We start from the raw sequence: 27,177 nt of genomic DNA on the forward strand, positions 1-27,177 counted from the left end.
TCTTTATAAAGCTTCACTCCTCTGTGTCAGGACACTAATCGCTATTCAGTACAGAGAAATTTTGCCTTTCACAGACAGAGGGTCTATTTTTATCTTTGAAGTTAATCCAACCCCAAGTTGCAGCAACACTTAGAAGCACAGATGCAGATACTCTGTATAGACTTCCTTTTAAATATTCATGGGTGGAAACCTGTTTCTCTACTTCTATCATTCAAAGCTGAGGATTCTGGCTTTTATGAACTTTTGCTCATCTCTTAATCCACAAGTAAAATGCTTCCTCTCCAAAACAGTTGACATTATATCCAAATGTGGATATACATAGACAAGTAGTCTACATATGCAGCAGATGGTCAGCTGAAGAAATAAAAAATCACTCTAATGTTGAACAACCTCATACCAGTGGCAAGATTCATTAAACTGTGGACTGGACTCAGCAAGATAGAAAATGCTACTCCAGTGCTTTGAGGTAGTATTTGAGAGGTATTGAGGGCTAAATTGATGAAACAGAAAGTCTGCATGCTGTCTTGGGATTTGCTACATTGGTCTCTACTCAGAATTTATTTAACTGAAGTTTTGTAGAGAAACATTAGGGACAACACAGTCAGCACCTTATCTGTCCATTTCACAGTACCTTGCTCACATCTTGGACATATTTGCCAACTATGTCATTTATATTTACACTGTATCTTAGCAATCACTCCAGGAATTATCTAAACCAGTAGTGCTTTCTGCGGATAATACAGTGATAAAGCAATCTACACAGATGGTAAGCTTTCAACTTAGATTAAAAAAATCATCAGTTATTGTTCCCATTTTTTCCCTAAACTAAGGCAACTTTGTCCAAAAATGTGTGGAATAATATCTGCACAATTTCAAGGGCATGATGCCTTTGGGTTCTTCTAAGGTCATTTAAAGATTTTTTCAGGATTTTTTCTTAACTATCAATCAGAAGTTTCTTAATTTTGGAAGATTAAAACAAAAAAAACAAAAAAAAAACTAATAAAAGGTTTAGATTTAAGATAATGGTCCTGATTTCAGATTCTATTGGAAATATCACCAATTAAAATAAGGAAGGACAATTTTAGGAAATATAATGAGCACAGTCTAAGCAATGTTGAGAGAGATTTCTAATTGCTGTTTTTTAGAAGGGTATGCATTTTGAAAAGTTAATTTCTTTGAAAATTTCTTTTTTAATACAAAGACTTAGACATTAACTTTAATTGATTCAACAAATCGTGACATTTGTTGAGCTTTTATTTAAGGAGGAGAAGTTTGAATGCATAGCGAAGTCATTCTTGTCATGTGGGTAGAACAGGAACCATTTGTCTAAGAATCTGAATGACCAAAACTCCAGATAATCAAAGGAAAATAAATAATAAAAAACTTTGTTTTTATTTTTTAACTAAAAATTGGAGAAAATAAATTTTGTGGTAGATACAACAGGAGCTTCACAATGGGGAAAAACCTCGACTCTCTGTAGAGATCATATTTATTTTTATAAATTCTTGAGTTTTTAACAAATACATTCATTTATTATTAAAAAGTAAGCAAAGAAAAGGCAATTGTGGGTAGAATTCAGGGAAGGTTTTAGCTTAATTTGGGTTGGGTCATCTTCTTACTTTAATAGCTTAACAATTGAGAGAAGTCAGTCATTAAAGATAATAAAATAAAACTATGTTAGAAAATTAGGAAGTGTCACCTTCTGTCTGGAGTGCCAACAATTTTTACTACTTCTGCTCCTTGCAATACATAAGTCCTTTATTTTATACTTATCATATGTGGTTCCATATATGGGTTTCTATAAAACCGATAATGCTATGACTTGGACAATTTCCTGAGAAATTAATTGGAATTAATGCCTTCTGCAGCTGTGCTGTATCATCAGCTACATGAGGGATTATTTTAATGATCTGTGGTGATCAATTTTAAATTATACTACTGATTGTAGCTCTTTAATATGCCTTAGAGTCCAAAAAAACATGCACTAGATGGGTGAATAGATAATATGTTCTGAATCAACACTTGCCCTGCAGCCACGTGGGATAGATCACATAGGATCCCAGGATGTTATTCCTGTTAGTTCCTCTTATGAATTCTGACACCTTCCTGTGGAAAACAAACAAACAAACAAACAAAAAACCCACAAAACCCCCCAAAAATAATCTTCCTGCCATTTCTTTCATTGAGGTGTGTATTGAAGCCGTAAGACATTTTAGACATTTGACTTGGTCATTGTTGGTATGCAGTTGTAGGATATGGAGACAATTGTTTAACTCCAAAATACAGGTCAAACTGTGAATGTGGAAAAAGGAAACAATAGAAAGGAAATCTTGTTTTCATTTCAGATGTTGCTTTAAGGCCCTGATGTCCTTCACTACTTGATGAAATAAAATTTAATTTACATTCTCTTAGCCTGAAGCTTTCCTGTTTCCTGCCTAAAAAAAAAAAGACTTTAAAATTATTTTTTTAGAGAACGTTACTGATAACACAGTGCTTTGTATTCATGCTCTGTGGTATATTTATGGCGCTTTTCCAAATGAATATAAATATCGGGAAATATCGGGGAAAAAAATGTAGAAATGTAGGTCTATGCCTTTTGTACAATAACATCTTATGGAAACTCTCAATAATAAAGCTTTTTTTTTTTCTTTTCTTTCCAGAACTATAAAAAACATGTGACCTAAGTTTACACATCAATAAGATAATGAGTTCTTCACAGACCATAAACATCCATGGCAGTTAATGATTGCACTGAAACGTAACGTTTCTAATGGACAACTTCTGCCTTTCTTCTATTTTCTACTCTCTTTTTTGGTAAGTAATCTGAAAGCAAATGATCCTATTCCAGGAACAAGCAACTTGGTCAACCTGAATAAGGACAGCAGAACCCGCTCTTGAAATTTTTCTAATTCTAATATTATCCAGAGTAAGAGATGATAATCTGCTGTTTATTAAATACTTGGGATATCTTTTGAGATAGAAAAAATATCCAAGTTGTGTACAGTCATATTGGAAACAAGGTTATACCTCACTGGATATTGCCACATATCAGGCATAAGCTGAACGGAAAATTCTGGAGTTACTTTGTGTTAGCTGGGGTCTCTGCATGCAGCCCTTGAGCTACATTAAGTTTATAGGAAATCTGTCAGGAATGTAAATGTTCTGACAACAGAAAATATGAGGTGAACACCTCAACAATAAAGCTTTTCCCTGGGTGACATCTGTCCATGCAGCACACGTCACCACCACAGCTGGCGCCCTTGCCAAGACTCTCAGCCAAGAAACCGAGGAATAAAACACTACGGAGTTTATTATTTATCATGGACTTGCTTTTACACCCTCCAGCTATCATCCTTCCCAGTGAAAATTGAGACATGTTGGCAAGACAGTGCAAGCCTGGGCCTGCTAGTACTGATCCTGACTCTCTGGGAGCACATCAGGGTGCTGGATGCTTCCAAGCTGTCTGTCTGGCACCTCTGGAGTGCTAAATTCATTCACAAACTAGGGAAGGCAGGAAGGACAAGGGAAAGGAGCAAGGACAGTTTCTAGCTCATGTCATACCATCGATGTCAGCAGAGATGTTGAGTTTGCTGCTTGGTATTCTTTGAGGTAAACGAGCTGTACATTGCCTTTACCTATCTGTATATAGTTAGATGCATAAGATACCAGTATTGAATTCATAATTTGAAAAATTAAATTTTTCAGAGGTTTTTTAATGTTTCAAAAAATTGACTACTGTTGTATATAATTTTTTTCCTACTCTTTCTGTCCATAAATTACTCTACCCTTGACAGTGTCCATAGCAATTATGCACAAACTGAATTCTTATCTAGCAGTTTAATTTCAGAAAAATGAAATATCTCCTTACCCTTTACCCTTCAATATGCACCTTATTCTTTCTATTCATTTATTTTGCTCTTATCAAGGGCACATTGAGAGAACATATAACACCAAAAATTAATGTATTTTTGGTTTATAAAAGACATAATAGAAATAAATACTAACTTTGATCTGGAAGCTGATATATTAGAGTTATTTCTTTCTTTGTGTTGCAAATGGAAGAACAACATAGTATGAAACAGCCATATCAAACTTTGAATAAGTCTTTTCATGATCATATCTGTACATATTGGCCAGATAGGAAACTTTTTCCCAGAATTATGTCATTTAGAAGCCCTTAAAACACAATGGTGGGATTGGTACATTCTGCATGTTGGAAGCAAAGGGTTTATTTTTTAAAAAAAGGAACAAGAGTAGACATGAGACAATACAAACAATTGAGATGCACACTTACAGAACTTTTCAAAGCATTTTTAAAAATCAAAAGCTTGAAAACCCACCATCTACAGGACTGATCTCCAATCTTCAAATGTATCTAAAGACAAATCTATTGTATATCTTTAGCTAAGATGACCTGAGGCGCAACCCTGAAGGTTAAAGTCTGGCATTTGATGTCCCATTGGAGAGCGAGTATCTCACCTTCTGAGTCAGCTAACAGAGTCAATTGCACAGGACTTAACACAGGCGAGAAATACAAGATACTTGCTTGTATGTGTCTGTTTCTATGTCAATGCATATCTCACAGTTCTTTCACTTGTTTAATTGAGTTTTTCTGATTCAGATCCTGAAAAGCTTGTTTTCAGAGTGCTGACAGACATGACCTGACAAGCAGAGACCTCTTTCACAAAGTCAGGCATCAGAGCGATGAAAGGTTTTGCCTGAAATATGGATATGCATGGCACTATCCCCCCATCCCCCACAAGTCCAACCTTCGTCTTGCCTTTTATTTTGCACTCATGTCAAAACTTTCTTGTGCTTTGCATTAATACCACCTTCCCACAGAGGAGACGCATTTTTACTTTAAATAGCACAGACCACAAAAGCATTTATGTTACAGCAATTTATCCCAGCCTGAACTGAGACTGGGGCCCCACTGTGACATGTGCTGTACACATAGCGAGAGACAGTCTGTGTATCACTCTAAAGAAACACAATAGACAAAAGAGAGTGAGGGAGATGTGATATTGTTAGCCTATTGTCAGCTCTGTTGTACTGTGTTGGGCACAGACAGAGGGACTTTGGTGATTCCACAGAGGAACCCTGATGCTAGAGACTGACTATCAAAGATCATTCTTTCTTATTCTCCTCTCTTACTTAATAGCTCATAGGTGACAGAAGACATGTCATTAGGGTACATTTTATACTCTTCTAGATCAGATAGAGCAATTTTCAAATATGCTGTTATTATACAGGTAAAATCTGGAAGATGCTGTAACTTTCTGGATTTGGGGATGGCCTGAAACACAGGGTGCTCTAAGATCCAATATCTCACCCTGGTGTCCTTGCCTGACCTTCAGTTGCGTTTGTGGTATACATTATCATGATGCTTGAAGGTGGGGGTGCTATCTAGAGAGGATCATGGCCATTATGTCACATGTCATGACTACAAAGACAGATGGTCATCAGGCTAGGAGCAAACAGAAGCTGCCAAGCCCAGAAATGTGTGCCAGAATCTATCCACATGTCAAGTAATTATTTTAAAGTTTAGGCTTGCAAGCTTTGTGAGTCACCACAGTGTTGGCTCTGATGTTGTTTCTACAAGTGATTAAGATATCTTTAAATTTGGCTTGAGGGAAGGTCCTTTACAGCGGTTTGGTCACAGTAAAAAACAAAAGGCCAAAAGCAAGCCCCTCAGTATTGTAGATCTACACTGGGGATTAAATGTGCTGGATACTGTATCTTTATAGCTGAAATTCTGCAGCAACTTTTTCTTAATCTGAGTTTTTCTTTTTTAATACCACATGTCTATAAAGTAAAATGTTATTTTAAGCTGCTTGTGTTTTATTGTCTTCAAATTTTCAGGCTCCAGTACTGATAGCACCAATTGCATTACAAAATTTGCCTGGGAAAAAAAAAAAAAAAAAAAAAAAAAAGGAAGTTTAGACATTTGGGTTGGAAACAACAACGGGTTTTGGTAGGTGGAAGGGACAGAGGTAATTTGTAGTGCAATGAGTGTTAACAGACCTGAAAAAAATGAATACTTTAGATACTGTTTCATGAGGGAGAAGGGGAAATTGAGCCCAACTTTGCCATCTCAGCTGGACTGTGTAGAGGAAATTGGTCTTCCAAAGGAACATGGGATTTCCATTCCTATCACTCTGTTACTCTTAGAAAAGAGTCCACAAGAAAGATGGACCCTAAAGCAGTCATTCTTCTTGAGTGAAATTATTACCTTGAGTCATCTTCTGCTGTTGCACTTCTGAATACTGTCTCCTTTGAGGTGTTGTCTGAATATTCAGAACTATTACACAATATATGGGCAACAAATGGAATGGAGTCACATCTCTCATGCCAATGCTTTGTCCTTTTAAAGTACAGACTATTTGCCAGTGCAGCAATACTCTAATAGTGCTTAGTGATTCAGTAATCATGTTTTAGTATTGCGAGTCTCAGAACACGGTGTAATACAACATCCTGCGATATTAAGTTAATTATATCATATTATACTATATTGGTATAACTCCTTTCATGTCAGATGATTCCTGCTAAGATAATTATTTTTTTTAACAGTTTCCATCATGTGACAAAATGTAAAATATGACTGATAAAACGCCATTATTAGGGTACATTTTCACTGGTAAGCAGTCCATACTTTAAAAAGAACATTGGCATGAGAGACGTGGCCTCATTCCACATATTGCACGTATGGTATTTCCAGAGCATGGAATAATCTTGCTCTGTGACATTAATATAACCTGTCTACTAGTTTCACAGCACTTTATGATATGGTGAAATTACTTTATTTTAATGTTGTTATTCATCAAAAAATTCAAAAGTGGAGTTGTGGGGAGGGTGAAAAAATTTTCCTGTATAGCATGTGATCAAGAACAGCCTCTGTGAGTATGTAATAAAGTGCTGCAACATTAGAAAACCAGATCTCCTTGAGACAAAACATATTACAAGGACAGATGCTAAGAGCAGTCTGCCCCTATGTATATACAGCTATTAAAATATGTGTGAAAACACACATATACACAAGACTTTACCTTAGCTTGTCATTGTTATCAGTCGTACTATTTGCAGGCCTGTATATCATATTTTTATGTCTGTCACGTTAGTTTTAAATAACTCTAATCCCCAATCCAATTAAAGGTATCACCTCAAAGCAGATCATTTTATTTCCTTTGAGAAAAGATGCAGACTTATTATTTGGTTTAGTAAAGCAACCACTGCCAAACTGACCTTCATTTTATCTCACATACTTTCATCTTATCACCTTCTTTTTCTATGGCATGCAACTTTTAGATGTGCATCTGGTGTGTTAGCTCAAATCAAAGTTTCCACTGGAGAGGCGTTCCATTACATTGAAACTTGCAAATCCATTTTTAACTCTCACATGCAATATCTTAATTGAAGCAGATAAAAAAAATTTCTGGTATTTTTTATAATACAAAATGATGTGCAATCTAAGTACATTTTTCTTTGTTCTTTCTTCAAACAATTTTTGTTTAGAAACTTCCCTGTGATACTTTGTAATCTATTAGAAGGAGAAGGTGTTCTAAAATGAGACAGAATATTGCTTGTTTAGCACCTCTTGTTAGGAAGCATCATACACATTAGACCCAGTCCATTCAGCTGAGCTTCTGCTGTCTTACACTGTCTTTCCGTAACACAATTTTCATCTAGACTAACTGTTCACCTTCATTCTAGTAGTCTGCTAAGTGATGTGTAATTAGATTTTTTCCCTTACATCCAATGCCACAAATGTGCTTTGAAAAAAAAATAAAAATCTCTGTGTGATGTACTGTAAAACTTCCATGTATTTAACTTTGTGGCTTTCTTGGTGGAAGATTTTATTCCTTAGCAATTTTGTGCCCATGAATCAATTATACTTATAGCAAAGCAATCTAAGATAGCTAATAACCAACTTTGGGATGTAAGGAATTAATCCTGTGTAACATCCTTAGGGCATGGGATTAATCTACACTATCTTTTTTTTTTGGTATTTCATTCTGAAGGATTCTGAAGAAAACAGGTTTCAAGGCCTCAGTATTCTGATGGACTATGTTATAGATATTATAAAAAATCTTTTTCCTGCATATGGAGAAGACTAAGATTCCAGTCCCTTCTCTGAGGTGTTTTCACAGTATTCAGGCCCTGTTGTGCTCCTAGGGCATGTGAAATTTTTGCTCTGTGAAATTCAAAAATAAGATAAAAATGAGAAAATGCAAATTCATGGCCCTTCATCCCTTTATAGCTGCCTGTGGTGTGTTCTGTGGGAAATTCCAGAATAAATTCTATTTTTGAAAACCAGAATTCTTTCTGCAGCTCTTCTGTTTGATGCAGTCATTCATTGCCTCTGGTGACAAACTCCTTCTAAATCTACATTAGCTTCAGAGTATGTTTCTTAAAAATGAATCCTTTATGAAGATAAGGACATGATTCAAACACAAGGCTGCTGAGAATGGCTTTCCTTTCAGAAATAAGGATTTTTATATGTTAATTAAAATATTTTTTACAAGTTGTTGAATAGTTTTGTCTATATTTGCCTTCAGCTTGCGTTACCAGAATAAGGTCCTTTAAAAACTGGGTAGACTGTTGTTATAACCAACATCTTCACTGTAAACTATATGTTAATATTAAGCATCCAGTCTTTCAAAAAATTCAAATACTGACATTTTATTCTAGATCACATGCTTTTGTGTGCAAGTGTTGTACCTTAGTCTTTTAAAATTGAAGTTCTTATTTACTTGAGTTGCTCATAATCACCAGTTGCAGTTTGTTGCATCATACTTCCATTTTGTTATTATGCCAGGGAAGATGTAATTTTTTTCCACTGGCTTATTGTTGCATTTACATGATGTTTCTCCTTTTAATATTTTTATTTATGTCTTTATTAAATCACAAATTGTGCTGGTTAAATTTGGCCTCAAGTGATGCTTTTTCGTTCCAAAGTGATTTAAACTACATACAAATAAGGTCCGTACCTGTAGCAAAATACTGTACTGAGTGCATTCACTCAAATGGATGTCATTAACCAAGGAGCCACTTTGAACGACACAGAAAAGAATGAAATCAAGTGCTAAACTGGTACTTCTGAAAGAACAAATGAAAGCTTTTCCCTGTCTTCAATGTCTCTCAGTAGTGTTTGGATATTAAATCCAATCACATTTCCATTCTTATTGAAAAATATTTGGGAAAGTGAAGATTCTCCTTCTCTGCCAACACAGCTTATATTTCTTTCATGCTCTTAAGCATAGATATTCCAGTTTTCTCATTTTGGTTCCATAATTTGGGTGGATATAAGTGCCTGCTTACGCTCAGCTCTGTTCACGTCAGGTGTTTCATTGACAGCAATTCATGGGTAAGAACAGGTCTTCTGTTCCTGTGATTTTCAGCTTCTCAGCATATAGTTTGAACATACATTTGAAAATAAATCTTATTGTTGTGTTGACCAAACCAGAAACAAAACCAACTTTCCCTCCCTAAAACACAGTGACAAATATGTGACCATAACTTTTCTTGCTGATTTACATCTTCCCATTGCCATATGTGAGCTACTGCCCTATATGGACATCGCTATTGAGTAAAATTGATACTTCTTTAGTCCCTCCACTTATTTTGTCTTTGAAAAATGAGACTATTCAATCTGAAGGTGACATTAACATGAGATTACACATGCACAGCTCTTAGACCACAGATACCATATGCAAACTGCTTCCAAAGATTAACAGCAGTTCCTTACACCTCATGGTCCTAATGCAGAAATATTCATGATGAGCTTAGGGCAGACATATGGTTTTACACCACATCTTGATCCCTACAAAGCAAAATGTATTGTGCTCCTAGTACCATTTCAACAACCCTGCTATATACATTTTACAAAACCTACTGAATCCTGCAAAGCACAATGTGTTGTGCCACAAGCAGTGTTTCAGCAACCTTCCTGTACAAAAACTGCAGCAAGAGCTGGCCATCTAGTGGAATAACAATTGCTACACGCGGTGGGCTCTGGCCAAGCAAACACAATGAATGAGCTTATGAAGTTGCAAGTTTTTAAGGCTGATGTGCCAATGCAATGAGACCTTATTCGTAATAATCACTTGAGCCTTTTGAAGTAGCAGAGCCTCAAACTCATGGAGGCAGTAGCTCACCTGGTAGCAATACTCCACAGAATATCAAGGTTTTTTTTCAGGGTGCCTTTTTTTTTAATCTTGTTTTTATCTCTTGAAATTGCATGTTTTATCATTCCATCCCTATACACAACATGGGAACAGATTATCGACATAGTAATTTCTGTGCTCCTTGTTCATTCTGAATTTTCAGTTGGTACTTTTCTTCGAACTCAGACAACCAGTAAATACTTCACTGATTACAGAAATTGTTTTGATTAATTCAGGTGAATTTTAAAAGTTACACTCAGCAGTACCATAATGGTTTATAATGGAAATCTACGGACTTTTGATGTATCTTGGCATGATTTGACTTTCAGGAAAAGGAACAATGGTCTGTTTCATGTTAATGAAAAAAGCTTAAAAGCTGGGAAGAACATCTGGAAGTTGAAAAGATTTGCAATGAACAGAATAAAATAAAAATCGTAATCCTGTTCCCATCCCCAGTGTATACAAAAATGCTGCAGTAAAAAAGACATGGTTCTGATGGCTAGTGAAGACTGAAAGAAAACTATACGTTATTCTAACTGAAGAATATAAACTGTGTTTAAAAAGGAGACACAGGAATGTATTTTCTTTAACTTGCAAGTTAATTGACTCTTTTTTACTATGAACAATTACGTTAGGAGAGGATTCAATGGTATTTTGGTTCAAGGATTAGAAAACTAAAATATAGATGTAGTTTAGTCTTATGATTGTTAAGTGGCTTGTTTCTTCAGGAAATATGGAAAAAAGTTGCAAGCAATTCTGTCTAACTGATTAATTGAATCTCATTTAAAAATAATCAACCAACAATTTGTTTCATGTTCAATAACAAAATTTTGAGGCCAGAGAAGAGACAGGTATTTTCAGTAATTAATTATAACCTTGAATGTATGTAGGAGCTCCTTCAAGTGTGACAAAACATTTTCTGGCTAGACTACATAGATAAATCCCTATAAAATTCAGTCTCACAGAAAGTTTTCATGAATTATAGGACATACCTCCCAGCTTCACGAAAGAGAAAACCAGCTTCCACTTTCAACATATTTCTTTAAAAATCCTTTGTATACATTTTCTATTGACTTGTGAAATACAGTGTAAAATTAAACATTAGCATAGTTACTTTGTTTTTACTCACTGCCAGCATCATGATCTTTATTAAAAACTGAAGCATTGGCTCTTTAATCTGTATCTGAAAAGACAAGTGCCCATAAAATACAATTTAAAATAATATTTACATGTCCATTAACTCTGTCTAATTTCTCTTTCCATAATTCACCCTTAACTATCAGTAGCAGAGCCCAAACACTAATCTGAAGGAGTGGTTTGGACAGCCTTTGGAAAGGATTACATTTTGGTTCAATTCCCCCTTCTTGTTTCTTTAGAGCCTAGAATATCATTGGCACACGAAACTGTGATTTTTGCTTTTATTTCTATCTTCCCTTAAACACAAGGAGTTTTAGTACTTGGTTTTAGTTCTGTTATTCCATTCACTTTCTGCTGAAAGGTCTGTTTTTACAGTCTGAGCAATAATTCATGTTTCTCCAATGCATTACTCAGGTATTCATTCTCCATTGCATCACCAAATATTCATATGCATGCTGACCTGTTAGCACAGCCTACCTGTTAGTGCCTGTATCAAAAAATCCAGCACCTTGTTTGAATACTACTCTCATCATGAGAAGTACCTGAATACTATTCTATCAACACCACTGTTTTCTTCTCCTCACTATCTGTCTTTTCACCACTGATACTCCTTTATCCATGCCTATATCTTGGTCTATCAGATTATTTTTAACCAGGTTTGGAAATTAAACCAGTTTCTTTTGACCTTTTCCCCTCAATTCTCAGTTTAAAGCTCTTCTTATCAGTCATAAAAGCCTTGATGTCAGAATGCAATTTTCCCAGATAGTCAGATGGAATCCAGCCTTTAAAAATGCTCTCTTTTAGCAAATGCATCCCACTGGCTAAGTATTCCCCAACCTACCTTTAGTACTGATATTTGAGCCATCTATTGATCATCATTATGCCATCATATCTCCAATCTCCCTCTGTACTGACTGGAGAAAATTTTAGGGCAGTCACTAAACTGGGACATAATTATCTTAAAAGTAAGTTATGATATTCCTAAATTAGAGATGCATTGCAAAATCAAACTGTTATGAAAGTTAAGTACAACTCCCTGTAAAATAGGCAAACTCATTGCTAGTAAAATTTATTATCATAGAATCATAGAACATCAGGTTGGAAAGGACCTCAAGGTTCATCTAGACCAACCTTTCTTGGCAAAAGCACACTCTAGACGAGATGGCCCAGCACCCTGTCCAGTTAATCTTAAGTGTCCAATGTTGGGGAATCCACCACTTCCCTGAGGAGATTATTCCAATGGCTGACTTGTCATTGTGAAAAATTTTCTCCTGTGTCCAGTTGGAATCTCCTCAGGATTAACTTGTACCCATTACCCCTCACCTTTTCCATGTGACTCCTTGTAAAAAGGGAATCTCCATCTTCTTTGTAGCCCCCCTTTAAATACTGGAACATGGTGATAAGGTCTCCCCTAAGCCTTCTCTTGTCAAGGCTGAACAAACCCGATTCTCTCAAGTCTTTCCTCACATGATAGGTTTCCCAGTCCCTTAATCATCTTTGTGGCCCTTCTCTGGACCCTCTCCAGCCTGGCCACATCTTTTTTGTATAGCACTACATCTTTTTATTAACAAATAAACAGTGAACTCGAAAGTTCTGTATTTGAAAAATACTTCATAAAACAAGAAAGGTGTGTTTTGATCAATTAGATCTTTGCTTTTTACATCTCAGTTTGTCTGTACCAACGATTGCTCCAAAATGCTGTAGTGGTTATTTTGGAAGACCTGATTGTTTTAAATTTTGGTAGAGAGAGAAAAAAAAAAAAAAAAAAAAAAGACGTTGAATTCTGTTTCTGTTTTTTTAAAAAAGCTCTGGGTTCCTGATGAAGTCTTTCATGTTTAATCAGCTCTTTGGCACAATGCTCATTCACGTCATGCCCAAGAAACACATGACATGTTGTTGAAGAACTATATAACTATATAACCTTACTTAGTGGAATGGTTTCTAATTATGAAATGACCCCACAAGTGAATAAAAACATATTTTGTTTCAACTAGCAGATCACAAAGCGAAGCACAATATATAAAAAAAGAGCGGCATGAGAGCCATAACGGCTGTTTCCTTCTGAAAGAAAAAGGGGAGGGGTTAGCTAAGTGCCACAAAAAGGCAAAGAAGAATTGATAGAGCCTGAGCCGAAAGCAGGGGAGAGTAAAGCACCCCTGGCACTTCTGGAACACTGAACCTAAACTAGATTTCTTTAAAATCAATGGAGATACATGCTAAATGCAGGAGGCACTGAACTAGGCCCACGATGTTTGCACTCAGAAGAATAACATCCTTCAAAGTTCATTCATTTCAGATTTACTCTAGTGCTGTTTCACTAATTTCAATAAAGCAGTTTTCAATCAGCAATCAACGATAACTATTTATGTTAATACAGATTTGACTAGCTGGCTTTCAGGATCTCTCTGTTTCTAGGAAGGACTAAAACACTTCTATTTTCTTTCCTTGGGCACCTTTTCAAATCTAATTCATATCTGACAAATGAGACAAGAAATCAATAGTATGTAGTATATACTGTATAATGACCTGGAAAGTTCTTAAAATAGCTATGCTTGCTTCAGAATAGGTATTCAGTACACAATTATTTGGCACTGTTACACTTGGCCAAGTTCCACTGAAAATATGGTTCTGTAAAACAGAGGCAGACCAAATGGGATGAAGCTGTACGCTTATGTTATTTTTAAGTTGCCTCACATAATACACAGTCATACACAAATCAGGTTTTATTTTGACCTTACCCATCGTATTTAGGAAAACATGAGTGGAGCAATATTGAAAGCTGGGACTGTTCAACTCCTACGAACATAAAGACTGTGTACTGTGCATGTACCATATGCTGTACACGTTCCAACATCTATGCCCTTGAGGAGATTTTTGTGTCCAGACAGCAGTTTGACTTTCTCAGGTTTTCATAGGCTTTCTTACCTCTGCCTTGGCATGCGGATGAGTGGCTGTTTATGGCATCTCTTACTAAGGCCAAAGAGCTTGTGAACAGTTTTCTGTGCCTTGAGGAAGAGTTGCTTCATGCTGTTTTCTAGCTGCTCATAGCGACGTTGAAAATTAGAATCCATTGTCCACAAATGCATTACAGTAGATGTGTTCAGGAAATAATTCATGGGCAGCCTTTTCATAAATAATTTGAATTCATCTAAAAAAAAAAAAAAATTATTAGTCTTTAATTATGCAGTTATGGCTATTGTTGCAGCAAAAATTAACTTCCAATTTGGTTTTTCTTGAACTTCTAAATTTTTTAAACTTGAACATTTGCAATTTTAGAATTGAACATTTTAACTCTTGCAAAGTAAAAAGGCAACTACATTTTTAGTGGTAATATTAGAATAAAACCAGCGAAAGTCTGTTATTTAAAAACAATTTTTAAATTGATGTTAAAACAAATACAAGTACTGTCATTATTTCTCAATCTGGATAGTATGAAGATTAAATAAGAGTCAGAGTTTCTTACCTTCAAATCTATGATCTGAAAATAAATATGCATTTAAAGATCAATGTATTTTGTATCATTTGGAGATGATAGGAAACTATTTTAAAAGGCATATATTCCAAAACTTAGGAAATGCAAGTAAATGTGATTTTACAGGCCAGCTCTCTTTTAGACATGTTATTTCACCTGAGACAAGTCATTAAGGATCAGACTTTCAGAAGTATTTAGAATTGAAATGGAGCCTTTCAAGGCATTTTATGGCACTTTGACACTTCAAAAATGTCCCCCTTAACTTCTTTTTGACTCATATCCCCATCTAAAGTGCTAAAAAGGAGTTCTTAATCACAGGATCACTGTTATTGTGAACATCTTATGCTTTGTGATTTGTTCTGGCAGTTCACATAAGATACATATGAATCTTATTAACAGAATTTTATTAATCAGTGAGTCTATTTGCATAGGTAGGATAATTTACAAGCTGATTTATAAGTTTTGAACCCAAATAAACTTCCATTTAAAAGGGCTCTAATTGCTGGGGAAAAAATGAGAAAATGAGTAGCACACCTGAATGCACATGTTCATCCTTTTTGTTTCTATATATCAGTACATCTTCCTGTCTGCCCTTCTACCTGCTGCTATCCTCCCACCCTTCACAATCCATTTTTTCTTTCAGTTCATTCCTGCAGTGAAGTCACTTATCCCACAGTTTGGCTTTCACCCTGCCGCATGCTTGTTTTGAGTAGTCTACACTTCAACAGACCATGTGAATGCAATGATCCAACTGACTGAAGTAGCCTCCCTCTTAAAAAGAGTTCATCATAATATTTAACATAATTTTAGGTTGCTCATGGGAGAGTGTTGATTGGGGAAAATGTCTGCTCACATGAAAGAATACTCCATTACTATAATTGTTTGTAAGTCTTTCAGTTTTAGCTTTAGCTTATCTTTTTTAACATTTTTACACAAAAAAAGGTAACAATATTTTCTATTTTATGGGTGGAGAAAAAAGATATTTTCTAAATGAGCTAGAGTGACCCTCATCCCCATTCTTAGGTACATGGGACTGTGATGAAATACAACAGCCCTATGTTGGCATAGTATTTCCTGTGATGGGTGAAGATTTGTCAGAAGATAAAAGACATTGAAAGGTCTTCCAGAAGGTAAAAAATGAAAGACAAGGGACAAAGATGATGTTTTTATATTTAATAAAGTGGTTTTAATAATTCATCTGGGAGCTCCTTGTCAATGTGTTATTCATTTTCTCCTCATGCCTTCCTCTTTGGGTATTAGTTGACCATTATTCTCCTCTTGAGGACAGCACTGCTTCCCCTCTGCTGTTCATAGGTACAAATTAAGGGACTGAGGAAAGGAACTGTTTCTTTATCTTATCAAGTGTTTGGAATATCTTATCTTTTGCTTTTTCTCTTCCTTAATTTTGTCTAAGAAGTTGGTTCTTATCCTTTATCCAAAAAGAGTAAGATTAATAATTGGAATTAATAGAAGTATTTAATAAATTATTCATTATCAGATGAGCATTTCTGTGAGTCTTAGTATAGTTTTGGAAAAAACAGTTCCCTGTTTTCCCCTTCCCAAGTGACAACTATGTCTTTGTCTCCTCACACTACACTTCCCAGTCCTCACTTCCCTTCAGGGCTTTCACAGATGCTGTTAGAGAGGGTTATGTCTGGCTTGTCTAAAGGAGGCACAGTCCCATTGGCTTGGTAAAGCCTTCCAAGCCTAAAGAGTGCATTTTCAAATTTAACAAACTGGTAATTAAAAAAAAAAAAAAAAGGAAATGAATAGGAAATAAGGTTAACTGAACTGTTACAAAGTATGTCCTTTGGCTAAGCACAGATCTGCAGTTTCTATAAATCGGCCAAGCTCCACTGACTTCAGCACACCTAGGGAGGATCAGATCCAAAAGCCACATTCCCGACTACCTGTTTTAATCACTAACTTCTCATTTCCCTTCCGTTCTTCTGAGACACTGGTATACCTACTTAAAATTAGTTTCATGAAGCCAAAAATAAACCCAAATCCCTGAGGAGAGAATATTCTCAGAAGATGCCTTTTCAGTTCTCGTATTGCTGCAGTAACTTATTTAAGAAACATTGTCAGTTTACCGTCCTTTGCACAATGGCAGTAAGCTCTACAGCTAACAACTAATCGGGTGCAGTGTTTAGAAGTGATAAAGAGGGTTTACACTCCTTAACTTGCAGTGAAAAAGCATTTCCAATAAGAAAAATGCCTCTTTTTTTCCCTGTAATAAACATCATCTTTGTCTATCCCTGTGCCCTATATGATCATGCTAATTGAGCACCACAATGCAGGTAGAAGAGAGACAGAGATAAAATGAGCACGGTTACATAGTGCCTTCTGAGAAAAGAGAAGAAAAGATAATGTGCTCATATCTTAAACAGACACATTTCATGATCTGTGAAACTACAACATGAACTCCTAACACTGTGAGATGATTAAACTCTCTAATCAACACATTGTACCAGCCATTCCTGAGGATTAACAGCCAGTATTACAGTGCTGGGGGGCCATAGACATTGATACTTTTAAAACATAATACTTGATACCACATATGATATGATTTCAGCACTTCCTCATTTATTTTCAAATGGATAGCACATGCAATACCATTTTTTTTCATATTCTTAACTAATTGCAAAAAATGAGGAAAAATGTAAAACATTATATGCAGAGGTTGATCAAACAAGTTTATTTAACTTGTATTTTATGGCTGGTCATGTCTGTTTTTCATTTCCCCCTTTCTGCAGTGTAAATCTTCCTTGTATTAACAGTGTCTTGAGATTAAAATGGCATACCATATTTCAGTGGAAAAGAATAAATGAAAAATATCACAATGGGAGCAAACATTATTGCTGAAATCAGATGAGTATCAGACACATTTAGGCTGTAAGAAATACCTAGAGCTACTTAGCTTGTAACTTGGATTCTCAGTGTTATTCAGTATCAGAGCAGGGCTCAGTGCTGAATACAATGATTAACATTCCGCATACAGAGCCAGCAAAGACCAGAAAAATGCAGTAAGTTTCATCAAAGGATTTTACAGTGCTCTGCTACAAGGATAAAAGGTGCCTGCTCTGTGTTGGAAAAGAACAGGACCCCTGATTTCTCTGCTACGAGTATTTTGCATATCCCCGATATTTTGAATTACAAGATCTGTACAAGACTGTCACACCTAGAAGATCACGGCACACTCATGTTTTTGTTTCAGCTGAAGCTTAGTGTTTTTTTGAATTTTTCCAGGTTATCAAAATGTCTTGTGTTAACTTGATTCCTAACATCCCTTTTGGAGGATCTTTGGAAGCATTTTTGAAGTCAACAGATTTATACCAGTTTGGGAATTCAGAACAGCAGGTTAATAATGGTACCTCAGGCTAACATCTGACTGTGCAGTGTAATGCTGGCAGGATTAACATGCCACTTAATATCCTTGAGCTTTCTGCTCCTATTTTCTTTATTAAGTCCATGACTGAGCTTTCAAACTGTCATTCCTAAAATTTTCTTTTAAATGATATAGCCACTGTTTCCCCAGTCAATGTAACAGAGATTATTTCTAGTCTATGATTGCTAGAGCGATTTCATCCTCACGGCCCAGGACACACTCTGTGTAAAAGCAGAGGACAATCTCAGCTTCTGCAGTCAGGATAACATGAGCAGGAGGATAAAACAACAGCTCCTTTATGCCATAGCTTGTGTCTAGGGAGGACTTAGTAATGTAGTTTATGGAAGATCAAAATTCCTGAGTCCCCTGGTAAGTAGGAAAATTCAAATTTGACATGGATTTCTAACAAAGGAAAAAATATACATAGCTCTTTTTTTTCTTTTTTCTTTTCTTTTTTTCTGTTGGCTCTGTATTATGGCTGAAATGAATGACAGCATATGTGTACATGTGAAGAAATTAAGTGAGGGGACAATCTACATGCCGTTTAGGAGAATGTAAAACAAAACACAGTTTGAAAATAACCTGCATTTGGTGATATGTTAAGAAAGAAAACGTTTCACAACAGAGTGAAAGAAATTTCAGCCATCTTTCAGTATCTAGAAATGACTGTTTCTGGGGAGCTGACATTCCATCAAGTTTGATTCTGCCATTTAATTTAATGTCATATTCTGATGAGCCCTTTTACCTAGAATGAAATAATTTAATCTTATAGCATCAAAACCTTTAGTATTGGAAATTACAACATAATGTTTCAGTGAATATATAACTCTGTCTAATTGTGGATTACATAGTCTAACCTAAACTTAATTTTAATTTTTTTATCATTCAAATATAGAAAAACAATAATATTTTCTGAGCAAAAGCAGCCTGATGATAACTGAAAGAGTATTTTGCCTGGCCAGTTTGAGAATCCTTTATTGACTGAAACATACTATTGACAATAGGCTTATATATAATCTACGTATTTTCTAAAATGATTAACAATTTAGACTGTAGCAGTTTTTCCATTTAACAAAGCTCAGTAAAAGGATGTCTGTAGGAGAAAGCCCTTTTTTACATAATATTATCATGTCAAAATCTACCATTAGACATCAATTGAAATGGGCTGTTTTGTCATTTCTCTAAATGATGCTATAATGAAACATATTGCTACCTTATTTATCTAAGAATAACAATAAAAAATCTTTGGCAAACTTTGTAGTGAGTAAAATGGTGTATGTTCATTAGTTTGATTGACAGCATTTGTGACACTTCTGCATTGTCTGTAAAATCTATGCATCTGTCACTTGTACATACATCCTTTTTTTCTATCAAGCATCTTAACTTGCTCTAAAGGTATTAAAATTCTGCCATCACAATCTAGAAGTGTATAATACCTCATGTAAAACTGTTCTCCTTTGGCTCTAACAAAATGTTACAGTGGGCTTAAGGCAAATTGACAAAAATCGAGTAGCCTTTAACAAGTAAGGGTGTGATACTGTATGACTGAACAAAAAATTATGTAGTCTGACACGCTAGTCCAAATAAGCACTTTTCATACAATTTCAGAATTAGCTGAAGTGAACTCACGTTCTACACTGTGTTTCATGTTTTCTCATTCTTATATTTGCGAATTACTTACAAATGACCACTACCTTCTATAGACCACTACTACTTTGGGAAGCCATCTCTCTTCTTAAACCATCATGACGGGATTAGATGTTAATTCAGGCTTGATGTGACCTTGGGTGGTCTCTAGTCCATCCTCTTGTTTCAAGCAGGTCATTTCTGACATCTAGATTGCTCTAGACAACTAGGTTGCTCAGGGTTTGGTCCAGTTCGGTCTTGGAAACTGCTGTGGATGGAGACAGGCAGCACAACCTCTCTGAGTAACCAAGACTCAACTGCCCTCATGGAGAAAAAGTTTCTCCATAACTCCAGTCTGAACCTCTCTTGTTTCAGTTTCTGCCTGTTGTCTCTCACCATACAGAGCCTGTCTCTGTCTTCCTGATCCCCTCCCTGCAGACAAGGTGGATGTTTTGAGTCCCCTGAAGCCTCTATGCCCAAGGCTGACCAAGCCCTCCTCCTGTGCCTTCTCCTCCCAGGATGGTTGCTCCAGCCCCAACCACTCTGGGGACATCACTAACCATGCTCCAGTTTCCCAATGCGTTTCCTGTACTGTGGAGCCCCAAAATGGATACAGTATCTGAATGTGGTCTAACAAGTACTGAGGCTAATCCCCTCCTTGATCTCCTAGTCATGCTTCTGTTCGTACCATCCAGGCTACTGCTGCCCTCTTGCTGCCAGTGTACTGCAGGCTCCCCTCCACTCACTGCCAACAGCCCCCGGGGAACTTTCCTGCAGAATTGCTACTGGCCAGGCAGGTCCAGCCAGGGTCACTGCTGGGGCTTTGTCTGCCCAGGCCTGCCCAGTCTTTGTTGAACTTCATGACGTGCCTGTTGTCCCATTTCACCAGCCTGTCCAGGTCCCTCTGGATGGCAGCCCTGCTCTTGAGTATATGACCTGGATCCTGTCCCCCTCCCTCAAAGTGGTACCATCTGCAAACTTGATGGGAGTGCACTTCATTGCCTCCTCCAAGTAACTGCTAAAGAAGGTAAACAGAGCAAGTCCTGGAATAGACCCTTGCGGTATTCCACTTGCCACTGGTCTTCAGGTAGGATACGTGACCTATTAATCCTACATTCTGTTCCCCACAGTATTCTGGTATCCAAGTTAAGATACAGTGGTCTGGATGGAAGTACAAACAGATGAGTAAAAATCCCATTGCATGCCCAGATTACATGGCTAGAGTCTTGCTAAAACTGAGGTAAACAACATCCATTGCTCTCCTCTCATCCATATATCAGCATTTTGCCATAGAGAAAATGAAGAGAGTCAGACATGATTTACCCAGTTATCATCTTCTCAATCATGTCCCTTGTGCTAGCTTAACCTTCAGTGGCTGCCAGATGCCCACATTGCTGCTCTCTCTCTCCCCCTCCTCAAGAGAACAGGGTGAGAAGATAAGATGAAAAAGCTCATGGTTTGAGATAAGGACAGGATGATCACTTACCAATTACTGACATGGCTAAAACAGACTCAACTTTGGGAAGATTAATTTATTGCTAATTAAAAATAGAGTAGGATAGTGAGGAGAAAAAAAACCCACAAAACTAAAAACACCTTCCCCCAAGTCCTTCCTTTTTCCAAGGCTCAACTTCACTCCTTACTCTTCCAGCTCTTCTAAGTCCTCTCCCCCATGAATAGTGCAGGGGGATGGAGAATGGGGATTGCAGTCAGTTCCTAAGACTTCATCTCTGCCACTCCTTCCCCCTCATGCTGCTCCTCTACACCAGTGTGAGGTCCCTCCCACAGGATACAGTCCTTCGAGAACTGCTTCAGTATGGGTCCTTTCCATAGGCCAGAGGTCTTTCAAGAGCATACTGCTCCAGCATGGGTTGCCTACAGGCCACAGATCCTTCCAGAAAAACTGCTCCTGAATGGGCCCCTCTCCATGGGCTGCAGCTTCCTTCAATGCATCTCCACCTGCTGCGGAGTGGGGTCCTCTATGGGCTGCAGGTGGATCTCTGCTCCACCGTGGTCCTCTATGGGCTACAGAGGGACAACCTGTGTCACCATGGTCTTCTTCACCATGGGCTGCAGGGGAATCTCTGCTCCAGCATCTGGAGCACCTCCTCCCCCTCCTTTTTCACCAATCATGGTGTCTGCAGGGCTGTTTCTCTCACGTTTTCTCCCTTCTCTCTCTCACAGCTGCTGTGTAGTGTTTTTTACCTTTTCTTAAATATGATATCAAAGAGATGCCACCAGTGTCACTGATAGGCTTAGCTTTGGGCAGCAGTCATTTAGCTTTGGAGCCGGCTGGCATTGGCTCTGTCTGACACGGGGACAATGCCCAATGTCTTCTCAAAACAGACCACCCCTGCAGACTCCCCACTACCAAAACCATGCCACATAAACCAAGTACATCTCCAGAAACGTGATTCAAGAGGATTCAATCCATGATTTTCCCAGGGACCAAAGTGAAGCTGATCAATCAGTTGTTCCCTGGATCATCCTTCCAGTCTTTTTTGATGACTGGCATAATATGTGCCTTTCTCCAGTCATCAGGGATCTTCCCCACCCTCCATGATCTTTCAAAACTAACAGAGAGAGAGGCCTTACAGGGATATCATTTAGCTCTCTCAAAACCCACAGATATAGTCTGTTGAATCCCTGTGCCAGGTGCACCAGCCCGAAAAAAATAGGGCTTCTTGGCTGCTGAAGTGTAGCACCTATTGATTTGCTTTTTCCATGCCCTTGCTCTCAGGGTTTCAGGGTAGTTGGGGGCCTTTGGTCAAAGGGAGCTGGTATTGACCACAGATCAGATTCAGCTTGGGTATAAATGGAGTCCCTTGGGGAAGCCATTTTGAGCTAATCGCCCCTGGAGCAACACACTGCAGTCAAGGACTCTCCCCTTGGGTTGGGACGCCACTAAGGAAACTCCTTGAGGTTACTTGGGTCAGAATACTTCCCTGAGAAGTTTCTCGAGGTTGAGAGTCTTCACTTGTTAGGTGAGTGATAGAGCATTTTGGGTTGTTGTTAAACCCTAGGAAGCCATAAAGTATTTTGGGTTGTTGTTAAACCTTAGGAAGTGGTGTTTTGTTCTCCTCTCATGGGCATTCCAACCTGTTGTTGAATAGTTGTGGAGGGCTAGTTAATTGTGGTGATAATACATTTTTAATTTTTTGTTGTTTTTTGTTTATTCGAGAGCCTCTGTAACAATCCTATCGACTATCATGGGTCAAGTTCTCTCAAATAACACTTGATTCCACCATTATTCACTGCTTGTAGCTCCTCTTCCCCTCGAATCCCCTTACTAGGCTCCTGGGATATTTGCTGGTGAACACTGAGGGAAAAGAAGGCAGTGAGTACCTCTGCCTTATCTGTTTATGCTGAAGCAAATACGTCACTAAATCACTCAACCTATTCAGCAGCAGGTCCACATTTCCTTGTTCAAACTTTTATTACTGAGACAACTATAGAAGCTTTTCTTGTTGCTCTTGGCATCCCTTGCAAGTATTGGCTCTAGGTTTTCCTGTCACCATCTCTAAACATCTGGGCAATATTTCTGAATTTTTCCTGGTAGCCTGTCCTTGTTTGCACCTCTTGTATGCTGCCTTTTTGCTTTGGAACTCTGTCATAAGTTCCCAGTTTAGCAAAGCTGGTTCCCCAGTATATCTATGTATTTTCCTGAGTGTCAGGATAGATGGTTTTTACACTTGGATGATGCTGTCCTTAAGACCTGGCCAACTTTCCAGAGTTCCTTTGTCTTCAGAGCTGCCTCAGAGGGAACACCACCTACCACTTCCCACAATTAAGTGAAGACAGATTTTTAAAGCCCAGATCTACATTCTGCTGCTCTCCTTACCCATTCCATTCCAGATCCTGAACACCATTGTTTCATGTCCTCTACAGCCAAGGTTGCCATTGATTATCCTATCCTCAAACAGCACTTCCTTCTTAGGGAATAACCAGTCCAGCTCTGTGTCACTCCTGTTGATCCATCCAGTATCTGTATCATGATATTATTCCTGACACCCTCCAAAAACCTTCTTGACTGCATATGTCCCTCAGTGTTGGCATTTCAGCAGGTCAGGGAGGCTGAAGTTCCCCTTGAGGAGTGGGGTCCGTGATCCAGACATATCCTTGAGTTGCTTCAGGAAGGCTTCATCTGCTTCCTCATGTTGGCTGTGTGGTCTGGAACACAGTCCCACCACAATGCCACCCTTGGTGGCCTCTCCTCTGACCGTGACCCACAAGCTCTCATCCCTGTTGCCTATCCCATAGCAGAGCTCCATACATCCAAGCTATTCCTTGACATAGAGGACAACTGCCCTTCTCATCATCCCTGCCTGTCTTTCCTGATGGACTTGTATCCATACTTCACAGTACTGTAGTCAGGCACGCTGTCCCCCAAGACAAGTCAGGCACCTTGTCTGTGTTGTCCTAACAATGTGGTACCTCTGTGATCTCATGCAGAATTCTAGTTCATTCTACTCATTTCACAGGTTGAGTGCATTTGAGGAGGCATACTCGAGGTAGTTTTCCATTTGCCCTTGTTTTATCATTACTCTCGTTATTGTGACCCTGCATTATATTCCTAAGAAAGTTTTTCACTTTACTTAGTAGGACCAAGAGGACACCACATGAGCCTGAGCCATGTAGTCACTTCTGATACACTCCATCTCTCCTCTGGCAGTATTGTTGGTGTTCATATGGATGAACAGCAAGGGATAATAGTCTAAGATGAGCCAAATGAGCCTCAGCATTCTCCCCTCAACTTCCCAGATCAAAGTCCCCAGGAAACATCCCCAGAGAGCAGGTCAGATCAGCAGAGAGAGACCTTCATCTTCAAATGTCATTTTTACTGCCTGCCTACTTCTCGCAGGCCTGGTTTCTCGTCTCTCACATCGCGTCAGGCCTGGCTGGCTCTGATGACTCCCCAGGACACTGAACTTCTGCAGTCACAGATCTACAGGTGGAAAAAGAACAGTTTTCCCGGTGCCAGAAGTCACAAAGCTCCCGTTCCCCCATCTTGACAGTCTGCATTTGCCACCTGATGGTGTACAGACTCTGGCTGCCCATCATGTGCAGCTGAGGGTTCAGCTGGTTGGCTCTGCAGGGTCTCTGTGAAGACCCTACCTCTTTTTTCATCTTCCCCAGTGGTTTGTAGAGGGAATATTATTCCCCCTCCGAGGAAAGATTCATGAGATGATGTTCCAAAGGGAGGTGCCTGTAATAACGTCTTTCCAGATTCCTGCCTGTCGGAGGAAAAACTACTTAAGGAACCTGAAACTTTATATTAAATGAGAAATTTCAGCTGCAGTTTTAGTTCAGTTAGGGTGTGGATTTTTTTCAAAATAATCTGTCTCCTTGTCTATGCTAATCATTTATCTACACCTGGTTTTAATATGACTCCAGCCTTCCTTTGGCACAATTGATTATAATAGCAAGCCAAACTAAACAGATAGTATTGCATAAGGAAAATGAGCAACAGTCAGAGCCAAAGAGAAATATTCAGACCAAATCTTTCATTGAGAAACACTAAGGAATTATCTCCAGTAACTCTAGCAATCTATTTACCTACAGAAAAGATGACACACAGTAGTGAAGCAAGCCATCCAACCCTGCTCTGCCAACTTGCTTAACCTCTGTGACCATTTCAGTGCTGACCTTATCTGCTGATGCTGTAAATAAGCCTACTATTTAATATAAATACTGGTTTATTTTTGTTATAGGATAAAAGCTGGAAAGAAGACTACCAATTAATTTTGCACAAAAGCTAAGGAAAGCTTCTAAAGCTATTCATTTCACAACAAAGAAGGCTCTTAAGTAGCACTGTGCGGAGCATAGAAAATCCATTTTGTGAAAGGATTTTTAGCATTCCAAAATTAGAGTGCAACCTAAATCTTTTGAAATTCTCTAAAATTCTCCAAATGCTTCTAATTTCTCTGAAATCCTCTAAAAAGAACATCGCAATGTTTTCTTGTTTTACTTTGCCTTGAATCGGTCAATATACTTCACCTTGACAGAACAGAAATTTTACGGTTTTATGTCAACCTTTAATTTTGTATTATAACATAAAAGATATAAAGTAAAAAAAGAAAAAATGAAGGTCAAAGACCTTTACTGTATTCTGTCAAAAAAAAAGCATTATTTTGCAATTCTTGAAAGATTATTATTGTTTTTTTTCAAAACAACTGCTTCAATATTTTGTAATATTCTGTAGATAAATCTTTATCTCTGCTACACTTCAACTGTCTTTTCTGTTTAGACTGCAAGTTCTTCAGAGAAGAATCTGTCTCTTCTTATATCTCTATAGGGCAGTTAGCACAGTAGACCCCAAATTTAATTGTTGCCATGTGTTACAAATAATACTAAGTTTGCTTATGGTTCCAGTCAACTGCATCCTCCTTGGAGACCTCAGTGGTTCCTACAATTCATATGAGGAGCAAGAGTTCTGGTAGGCAAGATCTTATAAACCCCAACACTTTATCACACTTTTTACATAACTGTACTCTATCTGAAAAACCTGCTCTAAGAGTGTGACCATGGTATTATCATTCCTTTCCCATAACAATGCTTTTAATTGTAATCAGGGCGATAAACATGACAGCAAGACAAATACCAGTGTCAGCTGTAAATTGAAACCTCCAACCACAAAGCTGGTAGTCTGAGAGAATAAAAAGCAATAGGACCTATATTTCAAATGATTGGATACTGTTGCTGTTCAATAAAGTGCTGCCTCAATATTGTGTAGATATTATTAAAGAGATTTATAAAAGATATATGTTTTTTAAAATATCCCACCATGATTCAAAAGCCTGGAGAAAACAAAGTACTAAAATGAACATATATTTGTTTTTATTTTGCAATGAATTTTAGTTGCTCATGATGAATTACTTAATTTGTCAAAGAAGTAGCAGCTGTGTTCCAAGAAATACATGTTTGAAAATAATCCAATTCAAGAAAGCATGAGACTGCAGCTTGAAACAACCTTAATTCTTCACAGAAAAGATAGTAAAGCCGAATTTTCCTCCCCCTCTGCTCCCCCCCCCCCCATCTACACTAAATAATTCAGTTCTCCCTATAATTAAAACCTTTTCTTCTCCAAAACAAATGAACTATCTTTTAAACATTCTGGAGGACAAAGAGAAGGAAGGAAATGTGTGTGATATGGAAGATATGGACTGCATATGAAGAAGGAGAGAAGCTCAACACTTAATATTGGACAGGCTATTTGAACTGGTAGATTCTAATCTATCTGCTTTGTAAGCCTCGGGAGAAGCAAAATTATTCTTATGTGGTAGGTTTGTGGGGTTTCTTTCCTGCTGGCTTTCTCTTTTGAAGTGAGGAATGCTGCAGGGGTAGCACCTCTAAACCCTACCCTTTGCAAGGAGGAAAGAACAGGGTAAGTA

General features: G+C 37.7%; 1 protein-coding gene across 2 annotated transcripts in view; it reads right to left on the reverse strand.

The window, feature by feature from the left end:
• Positions 1-27,177, reverse strand: part of BRINP3 (BMP/retinoic acid inducible neural specific 3) — a 225,150-nt gene that overhangs the window by 27,005 nt on the left and 170,968 nt on the right. For both annotated transcript variants that reach the window (XM_074877282.1, XM_074877281.1), the window contains one exon: positions 14,226-14,448. In XM_074877282.1, the coding sequence (XP_074733383.1) occupies positions 14,226-14,448 (223 nt within the window). The remainder of the gene's footprint in view (positions 1-14,225; positions 14,449-27,177) is intronic.

Source organism: Strix uralensis, chromosome 8 (genome assembly GCF_047716275.1).
Source record: "Strix uralensis isolate ZFMK-TIS-50842 chromosome 8, bStrUra1, whole genome shotgun sequence".
NCBI lineage: Eukaryota > Metazoa > Chordata > Aves > Strigiformes > Strigidae > Strix > Strix uralensis.